Raw genomic sequence first — 21,070 nt, 5'->3', positions numbered from 1 at the left:
AATTTTAGCATTAACGTTATCAAACCTAAATTACACAAACATTGCAATATACATATTTATACATAGTTGTATTATATCGTAGTACAATATCCACATGTTCACTTATAAAGCTTTATATGTAGCCTATGTATTTTTTATTTTGTATTGGTATTATATTCTCTAAGTATTTCTGGTTTAGATTGATTTGTATTTTTCAAGGTGTCGAGCTGGAGCAATATTTTGCATTATCATTATTAGGGTCATCATTATTATTATTATTATTATTATGATTATTATTATTATTATTTGTGTTAGTTTTTCACTGCCTTACTTGTTAACATATAGTGTAAGGACTGTCATCTCCAAATAATGAAGTTTGGCATGTAGCGCTTTATTTTGAAAAGCAAACCCGGAAGTGTTATTAAAGGTCCGTCACCGGTAGCTAACAAGCTAGTTGTTGTTGCTTCATCAAAAGCTCCTAGTTGGGCTAACTATTATTTTTTGCTTCTGTGTAGTTTGAAAAATCGGTGATAACATATCTGTCGGACGTTGCCCAGCACTGGGACCTGGCTGAAACTAGGCCAGGAGGTCTGAAGCTTAACGTGCTATTTACACTTTAACCTCGCCCACAGCTAACATCTCCTGCTAGCGTTAACTCTGAACAACAGCACATCACAACAGCGTAAGAAGTGCAACTAGCTAACTCAACCAAGCTAGCTGTACCTAGCTCCATTACCAGTCATTTGAAGTAATGCACCTGAGGTAACGTCATGTTGTTTGATGTATCCTTTTTATTAAGGCTAGTAGCTTTAGCCGACTCGGGATATTTCACTTCCGCTTTCGGCTTAACGGTTTCTGTATTTACTATACCAACACAAAAATATGTCTCACTCTCGTTTTGATACGCTTATTTAACTGTCTGTGTCATATAATTTGTAAACCAAAGTGGGCGGGGGTTAAACAGGATGTAAACAATTAACCTGTCACTATTAGCAGCTACTTAGCTTTTAGCTCAGCTGTGCTCAGGTAGGGCTAAGCTTTACGTCTTGTGACCTGCAGGGTGATATGCAGTAAGGCTCTGCTGTTCATGTTGGTGCTTCAGTGAGGATTTTGTTTTGAAATTCCCCTTTTGATCATTTTACCCCTCTATTTTATTTGGTTAAAAATAATATAGTCGTAGTATGTTTTCTGTATGTTGCATTGTTGGAGGAGCTGTTTGCAATTGACAAGAACAAGAAATAAGTGAAATGATATGTAATAACACCTTGTTAGCCCTCAAAATGTATGAACCATGCTGTAGCTATGTTTTCTCATACAATATGTTTACTTACAATAATATTGTTTTGTCCCTAGGTGGATCCATTGATAACCCTTCATAATGGCAGGTTCCCAGTGGGAGCTTCCTCCAGAGCTATGTTGTCGTCCCATGGCCTTCGTAGCTCTAACCGGTCTGGATGTGGTGTATAACGCCGTGCACCGGGCCATTTGGGATGCCTTCTGCGCCAACCGGCGAGCTGACAGAGTTCCTATCTCTTTCAAAGTCCTCCCAGGAGACCATGAGTACCCCAAATGTCGCACTAAGGTGAGCAGTAGATGGAGAGTTACGTTTGTTCTTATTTCACAAACAAATTCCACTCGCTGTGTTTTTGTTTGGATCGTTATACAAAAAACCCAATTAATTGTATGTGTAAACTTACTGGGCCATAGACATGGTTTTGATTCTGTAGTCCATCTACTAAAAAAGACGATAAAATATCCCAACAAACTGAACCTATGACATTCATTTGCATACTTGCAAATCACTGTATCTTTATCTAAATATTTCCATTGTTGAAAATGCAAACAAGTCGAAAGGGATATATTTAATGTCTTGTTTTGTCAAAACACTTTAATATGATTATAAAACCGAGAAAAGCATCACATTTCCATAGTCACGAGTCATTTTGGCACGGAAAAATACTTAAATGATTAATTTACTATCAAAATTGTTGGAGATTATTTTTGTGTCAGGTCTTTCAGCTTTAATTAAGATGTGAAAAAACAAAACAAATAACAGTTGTGAAGCGTTCATGTGAGATGCTGCAGTCTGCTGTGCGGCATGTACCTCTAAACAGTTCTTCTCTGCCTGTGTAGCGGACGTCCTATGAGTGGTACATCCCTAAAGGCATCCTGAAAACAGGATGGATGAACAAACATCTGAACCTGGTGCCAGCTCTGGTTGTTCTGTTCTATGAACTGGACTGGGACGACCCAACGTGGAAAGAGAAACAATCTGAATGTGCCACTAAAGTGGAGATTGTGAGGTAGTTGAACAGTATATGTTTGTTATAGAAAAGGTGTTATTGGTAATTCAATTTTTAGTATTCTATGACTTGTGAGAGCTGTCAAACTTGGAATAAAAATCAAAAGCATTAGGAATGGATACTATCCTGCAGATAATCTCTTTAAACCCCTGGCAGAAACATAACTGCAGCACATTCATCTGCATTCATCTGTGTTGTCTTTAGGACCAGCCTTCAGGGCAGGAACACCAAGGTGGCTGTGGTTCTGATCCAGAAGAAAACTCCTCTCCCTCCAGGTAAAGATCTCTGCTCAAGCTCTTATCCTCAGCTCTTCTTCTCTTACCTGGTTCAACTCACTGCTTCTCCCATCAGGACAACCTCATTTCCAGCCTGAATGGCCATTCTTCTGAAACATGAAAAACAGCAGCTAATATTGGCAACGAGAGCTCTGCTAGTAGAGTACACAGGAGAGGTAGAAAGGGAAAGAAGAGAAAAAGAGAGGAGAGAAACTAGCACAACAGCATAAACTCACTCTGAGCTGTAATTAAATTAAGGGTGTAATATCTTGCTTTGTTTTTTCAAGGCAATGGTATGGGAAATATTGTATTTCTCCGCATTTCTTTTCTGGCTGAAGCAGTACACAATTATCTACTACATTTAATTAACAAGGCTTCATTGTGTACTGAAAAAACCCAAATAATTTGATCAGTTCTTTTAGTCATCTTAAAACTCAGTAAAACTCTTGTGAATTATACAATAATAACTGATTAAACTTTAGGCAGCTATTTGTTAATGACTGCTTTTCTCTGCTATATTTATAGACCACTCGTATATGTTTGTGACCACTCGAAGCATTCACCCACACACTGCTAGACATGCCTTTGGGAGCTTCTTGCTGTTCAGTCTTGCCCACGGTCACATATTGACCACAGGAGCCGGGGGTTGAACCACTCACCACGCTACTTCCTGAGCCACAGCCTGCACAGCAACATGACGTCTTCTTTTTAACTCAAATCTGCTTTCTGTTTCCAAACATCCTGTATCTTCCACACAGGAGAGGACCTGGTGGCGTCAGAGAGAGCAGCGACTCTTTGTAACGCCTGCGATCTGTCCGGCAAGAGTCTCTTCGTGCTGCCACACACCGACCACTTAGTGGGCTACATTATAAGGTAGTTACTAATTCTCTAATCCTACATGGATACATCTTTTTGTACACATAGATACATATTTTTTAATGTACGAGAAATCATCCAAATGGCTCTCCACAATGCATTCTTATTATTATTGTGATACCAACCGTCCTTTTTAATGTGGTGCAGTCTTCACACACTGAACTTGATCACAGGCATATCTAACAGGTGCAGCAAATCAAAAACATACCCCTTTTCTTCCAGATGTTTTATGTTTGTTCATTTTAATCTTCCCTGTAATTCTGCAGGTTGGAGAATGCTTTCTATGAACACGCTCAGACATACTACTACACTGAGATCCGCCGAGTCAAATCCCATAAAGAGTTCCTCAACAAGACCACGCATCAGGTTAACACACCCGCACACACACACACACACACACACACACACACACACACACACACACACACACACACACACACACACACACCACCCCACGACAACAAATATAACTGCAGTCTCTATGTGAGCACAGAGTGAGTGGTGCAGGAATGGGTCCAAAAACCTGGAAATGGTTTAGCATTTTACGACAGCTGGTTACCCCTGCTCTAAGTCAACTGTTTAAAAAATATTTTTATAGTAAGCTGCTTGAATTAAGGTCTGTGGTTAACACAAGATAAGGACATTTCACCTTTTTTTTGCCCCAGCTGCCAGGCTTTTAACAAGAAACAGAAAAAGAGAGCACATTAATCCTGTTTTATCTGCATTGAATTGGCTCCCAGTGTCTTTTAGAATTGATTATAAAATTATTTTACTGGTTTATAAAGCTCTTAATGGTTCTGCATTCACATATCCCACCATTATTTTCATCATGTTATGTCCCTGCGAGAGCCCGGTGTTCCTCTTCACCTGGTTTTTTTAAATATCCCTAAAGACCCACAAACAAATTGGGTGAAGTTGCTTTTATCCACTAATTCAATCCAATTAATTAAATTAATTAATTTCATAGGTATTTATATTTTATACTATTTATTGATTTTGTTTTACAGAGAGGGATCAACATTTCATTCAGATTAGATTTTTTATCACATTTTGACTGATGTGTCTCTTAAAGTGTAAAACTGTTTTAAATTGTGATGCGTGCGTTGTTAAAGCACTCTGCGCTGCACCTGATGCATGAAAAGTGGTATAAAAATAAAGCTTTTATTATAATGCATCATTTCCGAAGCTTCTACGTGTCATAAAATACGCTGGCTGCTAACAAGTGTACTTTAAGGCTACTACGCCATCACGCCAAATATTAGCCTCATAAAAGTGGTTTTAATATGTGGAGACTATCCTGATGAACACTATAATTGTAAGAATTATAAGCATGAGTCTGCCACAGAGCTGATTTTCTGAAATATTCCAAAATCCAATGGAAAAATCCCATTGCTTTTAGTCAAGAGAGACCTTCCGATGCTAACTTCTGGGTCGGACCACAAATACACGTCATCACACACCACACTGTGAGCTGCCTGGGATGAATGAAATACATAAACTCTGAAATGCTGCTCCTCACTTTGTCCTTTATTCTCTTTTCTCCCCCTCTTGATGTTCCCAGCTGCTGTTTGTCAGGCACCAGTTCAAAATCGCCTTCTTCAGTGAGCTGAAACAGGACACCCAGAATGCTCTCAAGTGAGTCTGAGCCTATAAATGAATAATGGCCTCTTCTCTGGTGTTTGTTACAATCAGTTCCTGATAGGAGTTAGAGACATTTTTTGTGTTTATTATAAATGTAATATGTTCTACATTTCTAATTCAGGTGTTAATATATTCTTTTGATTTATGAATTTGTAATAAATTAAATATTCTGAGAATCGTTTGGATTTATTGTGACCGATCAGCTGTTATATAAGGAAGGGATTGGACTGAGCCTCGGGCGAAATTGTCTTCAGCACGGAACAGGGAATCGGTACAGTCTTTGACCTCACGGTACACTGTTTAATTTTATGGAAGAAGTAAATAAATCAGCCAAAGAAATCAGCACCTGCACAGTTTTATTCGGACAGTTTTAACGTGCGAGTCAAGAAGCAGACCCCTGTCAATGTGGCACAGTTTAAATATCCTAAAACTGTGTGTGTGTGTGTGTGTGTGTGTGTGTGTGTGTGTGTGTGTGTGTGTGTGTGTGTGTGTGTGTGTGTGTGTGTGTGTGTGTGTGTGTGTGTGTGTGTGTGTGTGTGTGTGTGTGTGTGTGTGTGTGTGTGTGTGTGTGTGTGTGTGTGTGTGTGTGTGTGTGTGTGTGTGTGTGTAGGTACTACAGGACTGCATACAGTCTGGTTCATGAGCTCAGGGCCCACGAGACTAACATGTTGGAGATCAAAACTATGGCTGGATTCATCAACTATAAGGTACATTTGTGACCGTCTGTATGAAAATACTCTTTACTGCTTAAAATAAAATGCACTGATTTGACTCAAAGAATGTGATTCATGTTGGGGGCTTAGTGACTGATGATTGGAACAGTTAAGGAGTCAGCTTAAACCAGTTCCTTAGTTACTGAGCGTTAATCACCATTCTTTTCTCTCTTCAGATCTGCCGTCTGTGTTTCCAGCACAACACTCCTCTGGATGCCATCGCTCAGTTCAGGAAGCACATCGACCTGTGCAAGAAGAAGATCGGCAGCGCTGAGCTGGCCTTCGAGCACTCCGCATGGATGTCCAAACAGTGAGAACACATACTGCTCTATACATCTGTAGAGACTTTTAAAGGTCCCCTATTATGCAAAATGCATTTTTTGCTATCTTTTATACATAAATTGTGTCCCCGGTGTGTAAGGAGACTCACAAAGTGTCAGGGAATTACAACCCTCTCTCTTCTCCTACAAATGAGCTGATCCAGATTTGCTTTCCTTATGAAGTAATAATGAAAATGACTGGCAACGTCCCATATACAGTCGGTGAGCTGAAACTACTGTGTTTTGGAAGTATTATGGTCTGTGTTCACATTAGCATGGATAACGCTGTACTGTAAGATCTACTTTATCCCCGTCGGAAATTCGAGAATTCTGCATTTGACCCATCCTAGTGTAGGGAACGATGCCTTGCTCAGAGACACCTGCACTTGGTCTTTCGGGGACTTGATCTGGTGACCTTCTAGTTCCCACGCCAAGCCCCTAACCACTTAGCCACCACCGCCCACTGAAGAGACTGTGTGTAATATAAAGGTCCTGTCCTTGTGGTAAACCGAGAGAGAAGCGTTTGAGCTCCATACTGTTTCAGAGATAATGCTGGATGTGGTTTGGAACATAATATGGCGTTTAATCACGGCAGCGTTTAGCTGAGTTTCTCCCGGTAGAAAACTCTCTACAGAGGAGAGATCATGATGCTGCAAAGGGGCGTGGCCAGCACCAGTTCCAAAGGGGCGTGGCCAGCAGCAGCTCCAAAGGGGCGTGGCCAGCAGCAGCTCCAAAGGGGCGTGGCCAGCAGCAGCTAGTTCATTTAAAGCTACAGTCACAGAATCAGCACTTGAGGAACAGGGCTGAAATAGAGGGGGATGAGGCATAGTACAATGGGGGATCTGTTTGGTATTTTGAGCAAAACACTTCAGAGACAAGTTTTGTATAGATATGAAACCTACAATATATTGTTCAAATATGGCATAATAGGAGGCCATTAAGCCACTGAGGGATGTGAATGGGAGAACAGACACGTGTTCTGGACTATAAAACAATGTCCAATGAGTCGTATATCTTTGGAGTCTCTCTATCCTTTTATTTATAGTTTCACACATTCACCATTGTGAATATATCTCCGTTATTCATCTGTTTCCATTCAGCAAACAACATATGCATGCCAGTCACGCTCTGATACAAACACTTAAACACACGGTTCCATTCGACTCCACGACTCTGCCTCAACACGGCCAAAAACGGTTTGCTTTCCCGTCCCACAGACCTGACTCCGATCACCTGGTGATTACCTATATGCGCTCTCAGATGAATGCCCCATCCTGTGGTCAATGTCAGAACTGCAGGTTACATTCAACTTATGCTCAAACAACACACAAAATGCATTATCAAGATTTATGAGAAATTATAGAAACAAAAAATATTGTAAATAGGTTGTATATTAATAATAATAATACATTTTATTTGTAAAGCACCTTGCATTGCTAAAAGTAATCCCAAAATGCTACAAGGGGCATACAAAACGAACATTATCTACCTCGCTGCATTGAAACAAATCTTTGTCAAACTTATTTTAACAACAATAAAGCAGGAGTTATAAACATTGTTGAGGTGTATGAGAAGGTGTCTGTCAGTGGAGTCATTTTGTACCTGAAACTAACGGTAGTGGAATGTAATAAAGTACATGTACTCAAGTACCTAACTTACGTTTAACTTTGAGTATTCTGATTTTAGGCTACCTCTTTTACTATTAGCCAATATTACACTTTCTCTACTACAATTACTCTACAACTTTAGTTAGTTTACAGGTTTAGATTATTTGCTAATGCCAAATATAAATCAATTGATAAGTAATAATTGACATCCAGCAGCATGATGTAAAGTAATTAACATTAGCTCCCCATTTCCCCGCTGTGAGCAACTTGTCAATGCACTAGTGATCGTTATCCAGTCATTTAATATGATTCTGAAATGGGTTATCACACATAAGGAGTACTTTTACCTTGATACCTTGGTTTATTTTGATGGCTAAACTTCTGTACTTTTACTTAGATTTTGATTGTAGGAAATGGACCTGTAAAAGTTTTTGTACAATTTGGTATTGGTACTTTTAGTGAAGTGAAACATCTGATCTGGGAACTGATTTTTGTACATATGACCATATGTCTTCACCCCTAACCCCGTCTGTTTCTTCCTCTTTGCGTGCTCACAGGTTCCAGTCGTTCGGCGAGCTCTTTGATGAAGCCATAAAGCTGGGTCTGACAGCCATCCAGACCCAGAACCCCGGCTTCTACTACCAGCAGGCTGCCTGTTACAGCCAGGACCGGAAGCAGCTGGCCCAGCAGCTCTGTCAGGTGATGCAGCCACTGCTACTCCCCACCTGAGGGTTGATCCCTGATGCAGCTGTCAGAGATACACATTCATAATGCTGAACATGTGGGGAGGGACAGAAAAAGAAGTTCCTATTTAAGTACTAGAAAAGGCAGTTATTGCAATTTGATTGGTTGTTTGATTATCTTGCATTTTATTCTTGCACGATGTATGTTATGTTATGTCTTGTTTATATTCATGTCGGGTTGCGGGAGGCTAGGATTTAAGATTTTCATTACAAAACGATTGTGCTTATGACAATAACGTTTTAGAATCTTCTATCTTTTAAATCTTGAATCTGTTTTTTAGTCTGCAGCGAGTCTTCCCACCCCTGAACCAGCAGAAACCCAGGCTGGGGGACTGGACTTCTACGGACAGAGACCATGGAGACAGGGACACCAGAGTATGCACTCACTCACTCACTCACTCACTCACTCACTCACTCACTCACTCACTCACTCACTCACTCACTCACTCACTCACTCACTCACACACACACACACACACACACACACACACACACACACACACACACACACACACACCAGACACACTGTGTTAGGATTTCATGGCTAATGGTTCCTGCTTTTTTGTATTTCAGGTATTGATCCTCCAGATGCAGAGAAGGAGAAGACGGGGATTCTGGTCCTGCAGATTAAAGAGAGAGATGTACCACACTCTGTAAGAACACACACTCACTGAACACACAGCTCTGGCCAGAATGTAGCTCACTGCTTCCCTATCCTTCATGCCTTAAGGTGTGTGTGTGTGTGTGTGTGTGTGTGTGTGTGTGTGTGTGTGTGTGTGTGTGTGTGTGTGTGTGTGTGTGTGTGTGTGTGTGTGTGTGTGTGTGTGTGTGTGTGTGTGTGTGTGTGTGTGTGTGTGTGTGTGTGTGTGTGTGTGTGTGTGTGTGTGTGTTATTTTGCTAAAAAATATTGCAGTAGCAAGGTTTTCAATTTAGAGAAGCTGTTTTCAGCATCTAGAGTGCAGACAGCTCCTCCTCTTCAGAAAGACACACCCCTGCTGTCAGAAATTGTATCTTTGTCATAACAGCCTATATTTAAAATGTGCTCCTGCTGTATTAAAACATGCTCCTCCATGTCTCTGCCCACTAGGAGCTGATTATAGCACTCCTCAGTAATGCTGTCGCCCAGTTTAAGAAGTACAAGTGCCCTCGAATGAAGAGTCACCTCAGTGAGTATCATGGGAGCTCCTTCAATGCCTCCAGGCATTATCATTGAAGCAGTTGTGAGCTCATCAAGGCATCCTTTTTGAATCATTGAATGAATTGAATGGTTACCCTGGCTGTGTTTTAACCTTAAGTCTGTTTCTCTTGTAGTGGTGCAGATGGGAGAGGAATACTACCATGCTAAAGACTACACCAAATCCCTCAAGTAAGACCTCACAGTGATACTACAGCTGACGTGTAGCCATGCATGCACACTGCACAGTTAGTCATAGAGAGAAAAATGCAGACTTTTTACATTTAGGTAAGCCTATCAGAAGATAGAGTGTGGATGGTCATGGGCATTTTGCAAACAACACGAGGTAGATTGTTTCCTTAACCTGTGTGTGTGTGTGTGTGTGTGTGTGTGTGTGTGTGTGTGTGTGTGTGTGTGTGTGTGTGTGTGTGTGTGTGTGTGTGTGTGTGTGTGTGTGTGTGTGTGTGTGTGTGTGTGTGTGTGTGTGTGTGTGTGTGTGTGTGTGTGTTGCAGGCTGTTGGACTATGTGATGTGTGACTACCGCACAGAGCGCTGGTGGGCCCTCCTGAGCGCCATACTGACCACGGCGCTGCGCTGTGCCTATCTGATGGCCAGTGTGAAAGACTACATCATATACTGCATGGAGCTGCTGGGGAGGGGTAAGACATGTTCCCCTCTGCTGCCATGGAGCTAGGCTTTTCTAAACTCACCTGTTTTTGGCCGGAAAGTAGAACATTTAGCGATGTGTGTTGATCACAATCAAATGTCTCTTTCTACAACAGTGATTTATCATGATATTTCTTTGGTTTACCGGGTTTTTCTGAAAAATTGGAATCTCAATTAAAAAAACTGAATTTATTCAAGAACAACAAGAATCCACTGGGTGACTCATTTCAATTGGTGTTGATAAACGGCCATCAGAGAAAGCCACTTCAGAAGTAACACGACATTCTGATGTAAGGTCCGTCTGTTTTAGATAAGAATACATTAAAAACTGTCCATAATCAAAGACTCATTTCACTTCAGGGTGGTAACAGGCTACCCCAAATAGTCACTCAGAGAATATCAGAACACTTGATATCTCTTATGAGCTGTTATTTCAAAATCATTTTTTATTTAGTTTTGTTGGAACTGTGTGTTGTACAGTGTATGGTAAAGGTTGTCTTCAAATTTCCATTTTATGTAAATTTCATGAACAATAATAAGCGTTTTGAATCTGAAGAGGACCTGAACCATGGTTATAATATGAGGTAGAAGAGGTAATGGTTATTCTCTCTTCTAGCTTCCACCTTGAAGGAGGAGCAGAAGTTGAGGATTGAGAAGAACCTCATCAAAGTCCTGAAGGTGAGTAGGAGAGCTCAACTGGAGAGTTGTCTCATTGGATCATGAAGTTAGCTGTGACAGGAACATCAAGTTAAACCCTCTTGCAATTTATTGTCCATCTAAATTGTCACTGTGAATGAATTGTTTAAGCTATTTCCTACCAATCGGTCTAAGGATTCAAGCCTTAAACTGTTTACATATCTCTAAAAAAGAACATAAAGAGTTAAGACAGTCTCTAGTGTGCGAGGTTAAGGAGGTATAAAGCCAGACAACGCCAATACGATTGATAGGATCTGTGGAGCCATGGAAATGACTCGTCTTTATTTAAAGGAGTTTATTTCTTGCTCTGCTTAGGATAAAAATCAATTGAGAATGGATGCTCTGCAGAATACATGGAGACACACAGTGTGGCTACACACTCGTAGCACCGGTCCACTGGGCCACACAGCAGGAGCACGTGTTGATCCTAGTCTTTGTGTTTCCAGAATGAGGTCCCTGAGGCGGAGCCGGAGTGTGACCCCTCCTCCGTCACTGCAGCCCGCTCTCTGTGGAGCGACCGCATGGCCTTGGCCGGATCCAATGAATTAAATATAGAAGTGCAGGACTACATCCCATTCAGTGAGTACACTCAACCAGCCACTGAAAGGAACTGTTGACACAACGATATTGGGTTTAAGATAATATAATGGAATAAAAACCGCAAACAATTGCGTGAGGCTGATAATAAATCTCCTAAAACCGTGTTTAGTGTTGCACACATTCCCAACAAGTACTGCAATATCTTTTCTTTCCAAATGCTGCTGTAAATTATTGTGCTAAGAGGATGTTTTCCCTCTCCTCCTGACTCCAGTCCAGTGTAAGGCCAGGTTCCAGTCTCCCAGTTTCCACGTGGACCAGCCTGTCCAGCTGCAGGTGTTCCTCCGGGCCGACTGTCCCCATCCTGTGTCCTTCAACAAGCTGTCCATCAGCCTCAGTAACCAGGTACGCTCTCAGACAAAGGAGTTTTATTACAGCAAGTTGCAGGGTATCACACAGAAAGAACCTACAAATAACCTTTAGTTCTGTTGAATCTAATAATAGGTACAGCTGCTGGGTTCCATCTCACATATCCAGCAATTAATTAAGAGGATTTTTGGGTTAGCACAGTAAAAATGAAAGTTAAATGCAGCTTTTTTTTAAATCAGAAATGATGATGATTGCAACACCATGAACCTACAAATTACAACAGAATACCATACAAAAACACAAAAACATTTTGGATTTATCCTATTTCTCTACACTACACCCAAAATGAACAATAAGGGTGAGGTACCAATCCCATTCAATGTCTAATTACCGGTGTTAGATGTGTTCTATGACAATATTTCAGACATACAGCCCCGGAAAGAATTAAGAGACCACTGCAGCATTATCATTTTCTCTGGTTTAAATATTTATAGGTATGTTTTTGAGTTAAGTATTTTATTGTATTCTATAAATGACTGACAACATTTCTTAATGTTGGAATTCAACAGACACTGGAATGGCTGCCATACATGTAGAGATTGAGATTTAAGAAACATGGTCTCTTGATTATTTCTAGAGCTGTATGTTACCGATAGTTTTTTGAAGCAGCTTTAACTTTAACCCACATGCATCCCAATCCAATTCTTGTCCCAAACTGGATATTTCCCTATCCCATGCTTTCATGGCTGATGTAGGCACACATTTCTGAGAGTTAAGATTGTTATAAATAAATTACACTATTTATTTGGGACAGTGGCAGATTTTAACAAGTCATTTACTCAAATACTATACTTATAAGTACAATTTTGAGGTACTTTACCTGAGTATTCTCAGATTATGCTACTTTATACTTCTACTCCACTACATGTTAGGAGCCAATATAGTATGTTTTACTCTATTACTTTTATTTGACTGATTCTTTTTTTAACAAGTTACTTTTTAGGTTTATAATTTTAGCTAAATCCTAATATAAATCAATTGATACATCTACTTTGTAATATATTTATAGGCTAAGATATGCAGCAGTTATTCAAATTAGCTCTGCTTTTACCAGCTGGGATAAAAACACCTCAATAATCATAATAATAACCCAGTAAGTCAGTCAATGTATAATTCTGAAATGGGACATTACGCATGAGGAGTACTTTTACTCTTGGTACTTTAAAGTATATTTTGATGCAGATGTACTTGTACTTAAATACAATTTTGAATGCGTTTAAAATATAGTATTGCTACTTTTACTTTTACTACTTTAAGTTTCAAATTAAATTGAGTGCGTCTTCCAACCCTTGTTTGGGAGCACTCTGCACTCGACTCAGAATAAGATGCTCTTTCAAATCTGACCTCCATGGAACCCTATAGGCTGAACAGGCAGATCTTATTTTTCTTTACTCTCTAATGCTGGTTTAGTTCTATTTCTATTTTGAGATGTTTCTATTTTTAGAATTGTTTATTTCTACTCGTTTAATTTCTAATTATGTGCAATGCCTTGTTTTGTTCCATGCTGCTGCAACGCAAACATTTCCCAGTTTGGGATTGATAAAGTACCTTTATCTTGTTGTTAAGTAAAGAAGAGAGAATGCTGATCAATATTATATTCAGAGACCAGATTTTGAAAGTCAAGAATACAATTTTGCCCATTAATATCCTCAAGAGTTTTCAAACCTTTATCCTCTCAAGCTTTGTTGGTAAAGGGTTTGCCCCCGTTAAGAGGTGATTATTGTTCCATAATGGAGATGACCCCCACCACACACTCTCAAAGTTAGAAAGGTTCCTGCTGAACACTTTCATCATAAGAGTTCAAATTGGAGCGTAAAGTAAACCACATTTGTTGGTAGATATACAATAAATGCAGCTTTATGAAGTGGGAAGAGATCACATTTCACCTGGACCAATACAATTTCACATCCTTTCCTGGGAATTAAAACCAGTAAAAGTTTTTTTAATACTCTTCTTTTTTGCTTGTGTGTATAGGAGTACAACCAGTGGTGCGTGGTGGAGTCTGCAGGGAAGGAGAGTATGAGCCTGGAGCCTGGGAAGACCCAATGCTACAACTTCAGCTTCGTAGCAAAGACTGAAGACGTCGGCAAGAAGATTGAGGTGAGGCGCATGTTTGTGTGTGTGTTTTTGAGAAAGGGGTGGAGAGAGTTTGTCCGTGATGGTGTGTGTGTGTGTGTGTGTGTGTGTTCAGATGACAGGTATTGAAGTGATGCTGGGCAGTGACAGTGGCCGCTGTGTGTTTCTGAGCTGGAGAGGGGCGGGGGGAGATGTGGCCTCTACCCACGAAGCCTTGCTGGCTAGCAGGTCGTCACGGCGATGGGGCCGTGGTGTGGAGGCTCGGCAGGAGCTGGACTGGGACAGCCTGACCATGCAGCCCAGCACCATGTGAGTTGTGGTTCAGCTCTCCACCATACTCCAGTTTCTACGGTAACAGCTGAAATGTGACACATTTGTTCCTGTGTGTCGCTCAGGGTCATCTCCAGGGTGCCAAAGATCTCTGTTCAGCTGAGCCACCAGCCTCCTGCCCTCACCAATGAAATGTACTGCATCAACCTCACTGTCCAATCACAGGAGGAGGGCGTGGCAAAGGATGTCAAACTGACAGCTGGCCTCAAACCAGGTGCGCTGATACACGTGTTACTACACCAAAATCTCGCCATAGCACACATATTTCTCTTAAAAATCAGTTTGTGCATGGATGAATCAAAAGAGAACCTTTCGAGGCTTTAGAGCAGGGGGGTCCAAACTACGGCCCAGGGGCCAAATGCGGCCCGTTGTCCATTTGTAATCGGCCCTCAGCAGATTCTATAAGTGTAATAGAATATGGCCCCCACCTGAAACTTCTGCTTGTTTATCTGTATATTCTACTTCTTAAATATATATGTAAACATATATTACACAGTAGTTTTATTTTTACATAACTTCTGTTGTTTAAAGTTGAAAAATGGTCCAAAAAATCTTAGTTGATTAAAAACAAAAACAATAAGTTATTTACATAACAAGCTTAAAATATGCCCTTCATTTTTCCACTAAGCAATCTGAGGCTTCAGTTGTAAGACTGCCAACTAAGTAAATGAAACCCTATGGAGAGCTGTGATGGAGGCTGTTTGCTTCTTAAAGCATATTCAAGTATTAAGAATAATTGATGTACATTTGAGTCACTTCGCTAACTTATAACTTAATCTATAAGGCAATATACCTCACCTTTAGTGAGGGGCCCAGCCCTTAGTATGTTTTTCTGTATGTGGCCCTCAGTGCAAACAGTTTGGACAACCCTACTTTAGAGGTTTTGGTATTTAATCTTTTTTTGCTGAGTCAAGCTAGTGCATGCTTTCACTATCCATGCTAAGCTAGGCTACTAAAGACTAAACACCCTATCATGACATTGCTATCGATCTCCTCATGTCAATCTCATATACTCATACTTATGTCATTACGTGTTGAAGTAACATTTTATTTCACATAACATCAGTGTTTATTTTTTCTGGTTTTGTGTTGATTGGTGCATCTAGGTCAGGAGGCCACTCTGGGTCAGACCACACATGTGACACTGGACGGCTCAAAGGTGTGTGATGACAGTGCACCTGCCCTGCTGCCGGACCTGCCTCTGGGAGATCTGAATCCAGGCCAAAAGGTACGCACGCATTCTAAAACATTCCTGTTGGATTAGACACTTTCTGCAATGTCCTCATACACACAGCTGCCTCCAGCTAATCCACAGCACTCATTCCAGTGTCTATGCCAAATGTGCTTTTTCAGTTGGAGATATGCGTACATGTGAAGTGTGTGTCAACTGGATCAAGGGTCTTCCTCTTCCATGTTGCCTACAGCATTGATACCACAGTGGAAGGACGTCAGATTGTCTGCAAATGCCACAAAGTAAAGACCTTCCTCACAGCTGACAGTTTGCACAGTGGTCTCTTTCATCTTTGAATTCTATATGACTTTTTCCTCTGTTGTTTTCTTTCAGGATGACACAGTTACCATAGAGACGGTTGTCCCATTTGAGGTGTCTGCTAAGTTTATGTCCACCAAGGTCTGTAGCTGCTACTTTAGCTATATAAGTTCCTACTTCCTACATCCACTCCATGCTGTTCTCAGTGACTGACTTCTTGTTATTACCAGTGTTGGGTGTAACAAGTTACAAAAGTAACGGACTTAAAGTAAGGTATTACTTTTTGCTGTAACGCAGTAATATAACGCATTACTTCTGAAACGTGGGTAATATAATACCTGTTACAATTCTCAGTAACGCAGTTACAACACATTTTAACCCGAAATGATGTGGTGTTTAGTTTCTAAGAAATCACAAACATCGCGAGACATTCTGACACCAGAGAAATAATTGTGCAGGTAGAATAGTAACTCAGTAAGCCTGTTTACTATTGGTTAAGAGGGCTGCAGAAACAGATTCACAATGCAGAGCTGCAGGCTCACAATGCAGAGCTGCAGGCTCACAATGCAGAGCTGCAGGCTTGCAATGCAGAGCTGCAGGCTCACAATGGAGAGCTGCAGGCTCGGATAAAAGAACAGAGAAACACAGCAGTGCGCGCAGGCCAAAGCAACAGAAGGTAACTTTCTCTGGGTCTGCTGCTGAACCCCGAGAAGTTAAGAGACTCGTGGCAGAGTGTTGAAGATCTGCAGCCTCTGTCCTCTGTGGAATCGCCAGCTTTTAGAAAGCTTGTCAGCCAAATCCCCGTTAACACACCAATGACAAGGTGAGTTAACGTTGAATAGAGACTCGTTCATATGCAGCAGGTCACAGGGCCGTGCAGAGGCTCCACTAACATGTTATTAATAACACACAGAGACGTAATGTTACCGGTATCACATATTATTCAGCACACTTAAACGGAGCATGAATTTAATGTCAGCATATTGCCATAGATAGCTTTAATTAATGAGCTGCAATAAACTACATTTCAGCATTTAAAGCCAAACTTTAGAGGTTATTTTGGTGAAAGTAACTCAAAGTAATGCAAAAGTAGTGTAACGCATTACAGTTCAGAGACAGTAATAATGTAATGTAACTTATTACTTTAAAAAGACAGTAATAAGTTATATGTACTGTATTACATTTTGGAAGTAACTTGCCCAACACTGGTTATTACCCATGTGTTTGCAGTTTGAGCAACTGGACCGCTTGGCAGTGGACATCCCCTTCCTGTTGATGACAGACATCCTGTCTACGTCCCCCTGGCCTCTGCTGCTGGCCTCTTCCTCCCTGCAGCTGCTCACCATGACCACAAACACACCGCAGCTTCAGTCACAGCTGCAGGAAGGTACCTGGCACCTTCTTACCTTTGCAGTCATAGCTGTGCATAAAAAAGCTGATGACTGACATATTGTGTGTGTGATTAGTTGTTCTGCAGACTGACGAGTGTGCCAGTGAGTGTTTCTGTCTCCGGGTTCCCCCAATGAACAGCAGCAACACTGTGGCTACAGGACAGTACCTCATATCCTGGAGAAGGTAAACAGACACACATGTTATCAGTGCCTTTAAACAGGTGTGTGTTCAGCTTCTAACTCTGTTTGTTTATACAGGAAGTCCTCCGGTGCGGACAGTCCACTCATCCAAACCACTGTCACTCTGCCTCACGTCATCCTGGAGACGGTCCCTCTCTACATCCACGCTGGTCAGTCCAGTCAGAACAGACAGCATATACTATTAGCTGTTCAAAGCGATGGTTAAAGGAGCTAAATACTAAATTCAGAGCAAAGCTGGGATTGAGGGGTTGCCTCAACATGGTGACAGCTGAGCCAGCCACTACAAGCTAACTGTGCTAACAGCTTTAACATTTGAAACACAGAGCTGTTGATCAATTCAGCCACTGAATGTCTGTTACAGAACTACCATTTCCAACACCTTGTACTAATTTGTGTAGTGTGTGAATTTTGATAGGGTAATGTTGTCGTAAATGACCGCAGTCTTCTCAACGGAAATGTCGGTACCACTTTACAATAAGACTACCCTTATAAAGCGGTTACGAATAGTTTGTAATTCCTTTATTAATTAGGTTGTGAACACTGTATAAAACATTAATAAGCTTTTATAAAACAAGAGATAAACCGAGATGCCAAGAAACATCAAGAGGGATGGGGGGAGAATCAACTCAGTGAACAACAGATACCAAGGATGCTGATGAAGAAGATGACGTAAGCCTGTGCCACTGCGCCAATAAAAACAACAATGGCTTCTAACAGTACAGTACAGTCATACTTACACATAACTCCACTATATCCGTTAACAGCACAGAGTTGTTTGCTGCTATCAATGCCCTGAATGCAGTTCATAGACCCTTCAATGTCTCTGATCTTAGAACTCCTATTTGTCACACATTTTTAATTTCGTCCTAATTCTTCAATCATTTCTTTTTCTGATGGAATATATTTGTAACGGTCAGTTGTGTTGTATGTTGGCACTAAATGTCTTGGTTTCGTTTCAGATTTACCATCCTTTGGGCGAGTCAGAGAGTCCCTGTCCGTGCGCTACCACATCGAGAACAGAACGGCCCTGGTGCAGGAGGTGGAGATGGCTGTGGAGCCGTCCGATGCCTTCATGTTCTCCGGACTCAAACAGGTACAGCGGGGCTCACGCTTACATACTGATAGGCTAGTAATGCCGCATTCCTATCAGCCGGGTCAAACTGATACATAGGTGCCCTGAATATATCCATGGTCACTTAAATGAACTAAAGAAAAGCCTTTTAGTCCTGCTCACTTTGGTTTACTCAACAAACCATTGCAGAGAGACCTGTGTTGAGGCTTATGTCTCAGGAATCACAATGAAAGAGTTAGAAACACTGCCAACGTATTTAGAGGAGATCAGCAAACCACAACAACAACAACAACAGTTCCAAACAAACTCATTTCAGGTAAATTCCATGACAGAAGGGTTCATTTTTTAATTGATGGTTATATTAAGTGCCGTACTCGGAAAACAAGTGGTGTTTTTTTTTGTTCATTTTAGATATCTTTTTATTGTAGTTATACATTATTATTAAACGAAACACTGGGGATCACTGACCTTTAGGATTTTTGAAGCATAAATGCAATCTCCAGAAGTAAAAAGCTAACAGGTATCTACTGACTTGTTTTATTTTGTAGAACCAGACGTGAAAATCTCTTCAGATTTTTGGACATTATTTCAGGCACCTTACTAAAAACACATTAAAAAATATTGACTTCAAGAGAGAGAACCTGAGGTGAGTAATACGAAGCCAGATTAGACTATTAGCGAGCTAGATGACCTGCTCCGGACCAGGTTATGTTTGGAGATTAGGCTTGAAATAAGCAAAAAAAGGCTTTTCTCTAACTAGTTCCTTTTAAATAGTGTATGTATAGTCAATTTATGAGAGGTTAATATTCTTAAATGAGGGAATAAGTTATATACCGGTATGTAAATTTATGGAGGACTCCATTTATGCCACATAACACAGCCGTGCAGTTACAGCAGGACAGACTGTATCCAACACACCCCTTTTTATTCTCCGCAGCTATCTAAGAAAAACTATCAGATATTATTCATCAGTATCACATTTAATGCAGGTGGAATGTTGTAGAATTCCTTAAAACCATAATTTCACCACCAATCCATATTTGCTAAGGTCCATTGTACACTGCTGGTGTCCTGAAGCTAATACATAGCAGATTAAAAAAACGATAGGTCTATTGGTATGTATCACAGATCAAATTAAATCAATACATTTCGTTTTACTTTGATTTAATTTGGCCAAAACTGCATTTTATTTATCACAGACCTAAATGCAATTTTAAATATCTATGGTTGAAATCTGCAGCATCAAGAAGTAAGAGCTGCAATGCACAGAGGGGCACAGATTGCATCAAGTGTTGCATTAAATATATTAGTCCTGAAGTTACATGATTAGTAAGTTTCTTCCTAATTGATTTTCTTATTTGAAGTAACAGGTGGGCTTATGCCGTTTTTTAATTTTATTTATGCTTATAAGGGGGAAATAGACGGCGATTGATCACTGTAATGCGAGTCATGAGACAAATGACGCACCAAACGGCACTTTTAATGTGACCGCGCATGAAGCCTGAAGCCTAGATTCAGAAAGACAGTCGATACCTGTTATCTCTGATCAGGAGGTTTAGCTCAGTCAGAGAAATCCTGTGTTTTTTTCTGTTGAACTCGCCTCATTGTATAACCCCCCTGTGGTGTTAAAATGCTGACTAATTTTCCGGGGACTGTTTTTTGTGTGTGCAGGTGCGTCTGCGTATCCTCCCTGGCTCGGAGCAGCAGATGCTCTATAACTATTACCCCCTGATGGCTGGTTACCAAACACTACCACAGCTTAACATCAGCCTGCCCCGCTGCCTGACTGCCAACACACACTCTCTGAGACGCTTCCTGCCCCAGCGCATCTTTGTCAAGGTAACGCACTCACACAAACCAATCCGCCCCACTCAGTAAGCAGTCATTGTCTGCTGTTAAAAACGTATCCTTTTTCCCTCAGCCTCAGGGCCGACAGCTGGACGAGGCCTCCATCGCCGCAGCTTGACGAGAACACACATACGTTCCTGTAAATATGAGAACAAAGCAACATTGTGTTGGATGTTCTAAAACAATGATTCCACACAGATGACAATATTAACACTATTTGTTTGTTTGACATTATTCTCTGAGTCAATTTAATGAAAGGATACACTGATGTTCATTTAACTGCAAAACCATGTATGAATCTGATGTGAACTATATTGACATTTGGTGTGTTAAACATGAAATGTATTGAAAGTTTAATTAAAATAAAGCCATGTAAACAAGTTGTGTCCCATATGAATATCCTTGTTTTAGTGTGACCCCCACATCCTTCATTTTAATCTCTTCCACGCATCTCTAATGTTTAGGGGCTGCATCTTGCGTGGTTGTGAAGTTTAACGTATCAATTTATGTCCACACACACACACACACACACACACACACACACACACACACACACACACACACACACACACACACACACACACACACACACACACACACACACACACACACACACACACACACACACACACAGAGAAAACAATACCTGTATTGCAGTTGGTAAAGATACAGATATGTAGAAGCTACATGCTGGTAAAATGGTG

The 21,070-nt window shown here is 40.8% G+C and overlaps 1 protein-coding gene across 2 annotated transcripts; it reads left to right on the top strand.

Annotated features, from left to right (window-relative positions):
- The first annotated feature begins 396 nt into the window (after nucleotides 1-396).
- trappc11 (trafficking protein particle complex subunit 11) lies at nucleotides 397-20,746 on the top strand. Of its 2 annotated transcripts, none has more exons than XM_063876792.1 (30): nucleotides 397-661; nucleotides 1,333-1,561; nucleotides 2,113-2,282; nucleotides 2,487-2,557; nucleotides 3,316-3,430; nucleotides 3,700-3,799; nucleotides 4,995-5,068; nucleotides 5,685-5,781; nucleotides 5,964-6,097; nucleotides 8,272-8,413; nucleotides 8,739-8,832; nucleotides 9,031-9,110; nucleotides 9,545-9,623; nucleotides 9,769-9,823; nucleotides 10,145-10,290; nucleotides 10,914-10,975; nucleotides 11,440-11,572; nucleotides 11,805-11,935; nucleotides 13,934-14,059; nucleotides 14,151-14,344; nucleotides 14,431-14,579; nucleotides 15,472-15,593; nucleotides 15,719-15,838; nucleotides 15,930-15,995; nucleotides 17,085-17,241; nucleotides 17,321-17,429; nucleotides 17,504-17,595; nucleotides 18,406-18,539; nucleotides 20,190-20,357; nucleotides 20,440-20,746. In XM_063876792.1, the coding sequence occupies exons 2-30, from the start codon at nucleotides 1,358-1,360 to the stop codon at nucleotides 20,482-20,484; spliced, it is 3,369 nt and encodes a 1,122-aa protein (XP_063732862.1). In that variant the 5' UTR covers nucleotides 397-661; nucleotides 1,333-1,357; the 3' UTR covers nucleotides 20,485-20,746. The 2 variants fall into 2 exon arrangements, with proteins under 2 accessions (XP_063732862.1, XP_063732861.1); XM_063876791.1 differs by having other exon boundaries at nucleotides 397-741.
- Nucleotides 20,747-21,070: the final 324 nt, after the last annotated feature.

Source organism: Eleginops maclovinus, chromosome 23 (genome assembly GCF_036324505.1).
Source record: "Eleginops maclovinus isolate JMC-PN-2008 ecotype Puerto Natales chromosome 23, JC_Emac_rtc_rv5, whole genome shotgun sequence".
Lineage (NCBI taxonomy): Eukaryota > Metazoa > Chordata > Actinopteri > Perciformes > Eleginopidae > Eleginops > Eleginops maclovinus.
The sequence above is the reverse complement of the archived record's forward strand: the minus strand, read 5'-3'. Positions and strand labels throughout refer to the sequence as shown.

What these genes read in the sequence shown, in the direction of transcription:
- trappc11 (XM_063876792.1), top strand. Translation starts at nt 1,358, where the DNA reads ATGGCAGGTTCCCAGTGGGAGCTTCCTCCAGAGCTATGTTGTCGTCCC. An exon ending in ATCTGAATCCAGGCCAAAAG is followed by an intron (nt 15,594 to 15,718) that starts GTACGCACGCAT and finishes GTGCTTTTTCAG; the next exon opens with TTGGAGATATGCGTACATGT. An exon ending in CCCTCTCTACATCCACGCTG is followed by an intron (nt 17,596 to 18,405) that starts GTCAGTCCAGTC and finishes GTTTCGTTTCAG; the next exon opens with ATTTACCATCCTTTGGGCGA.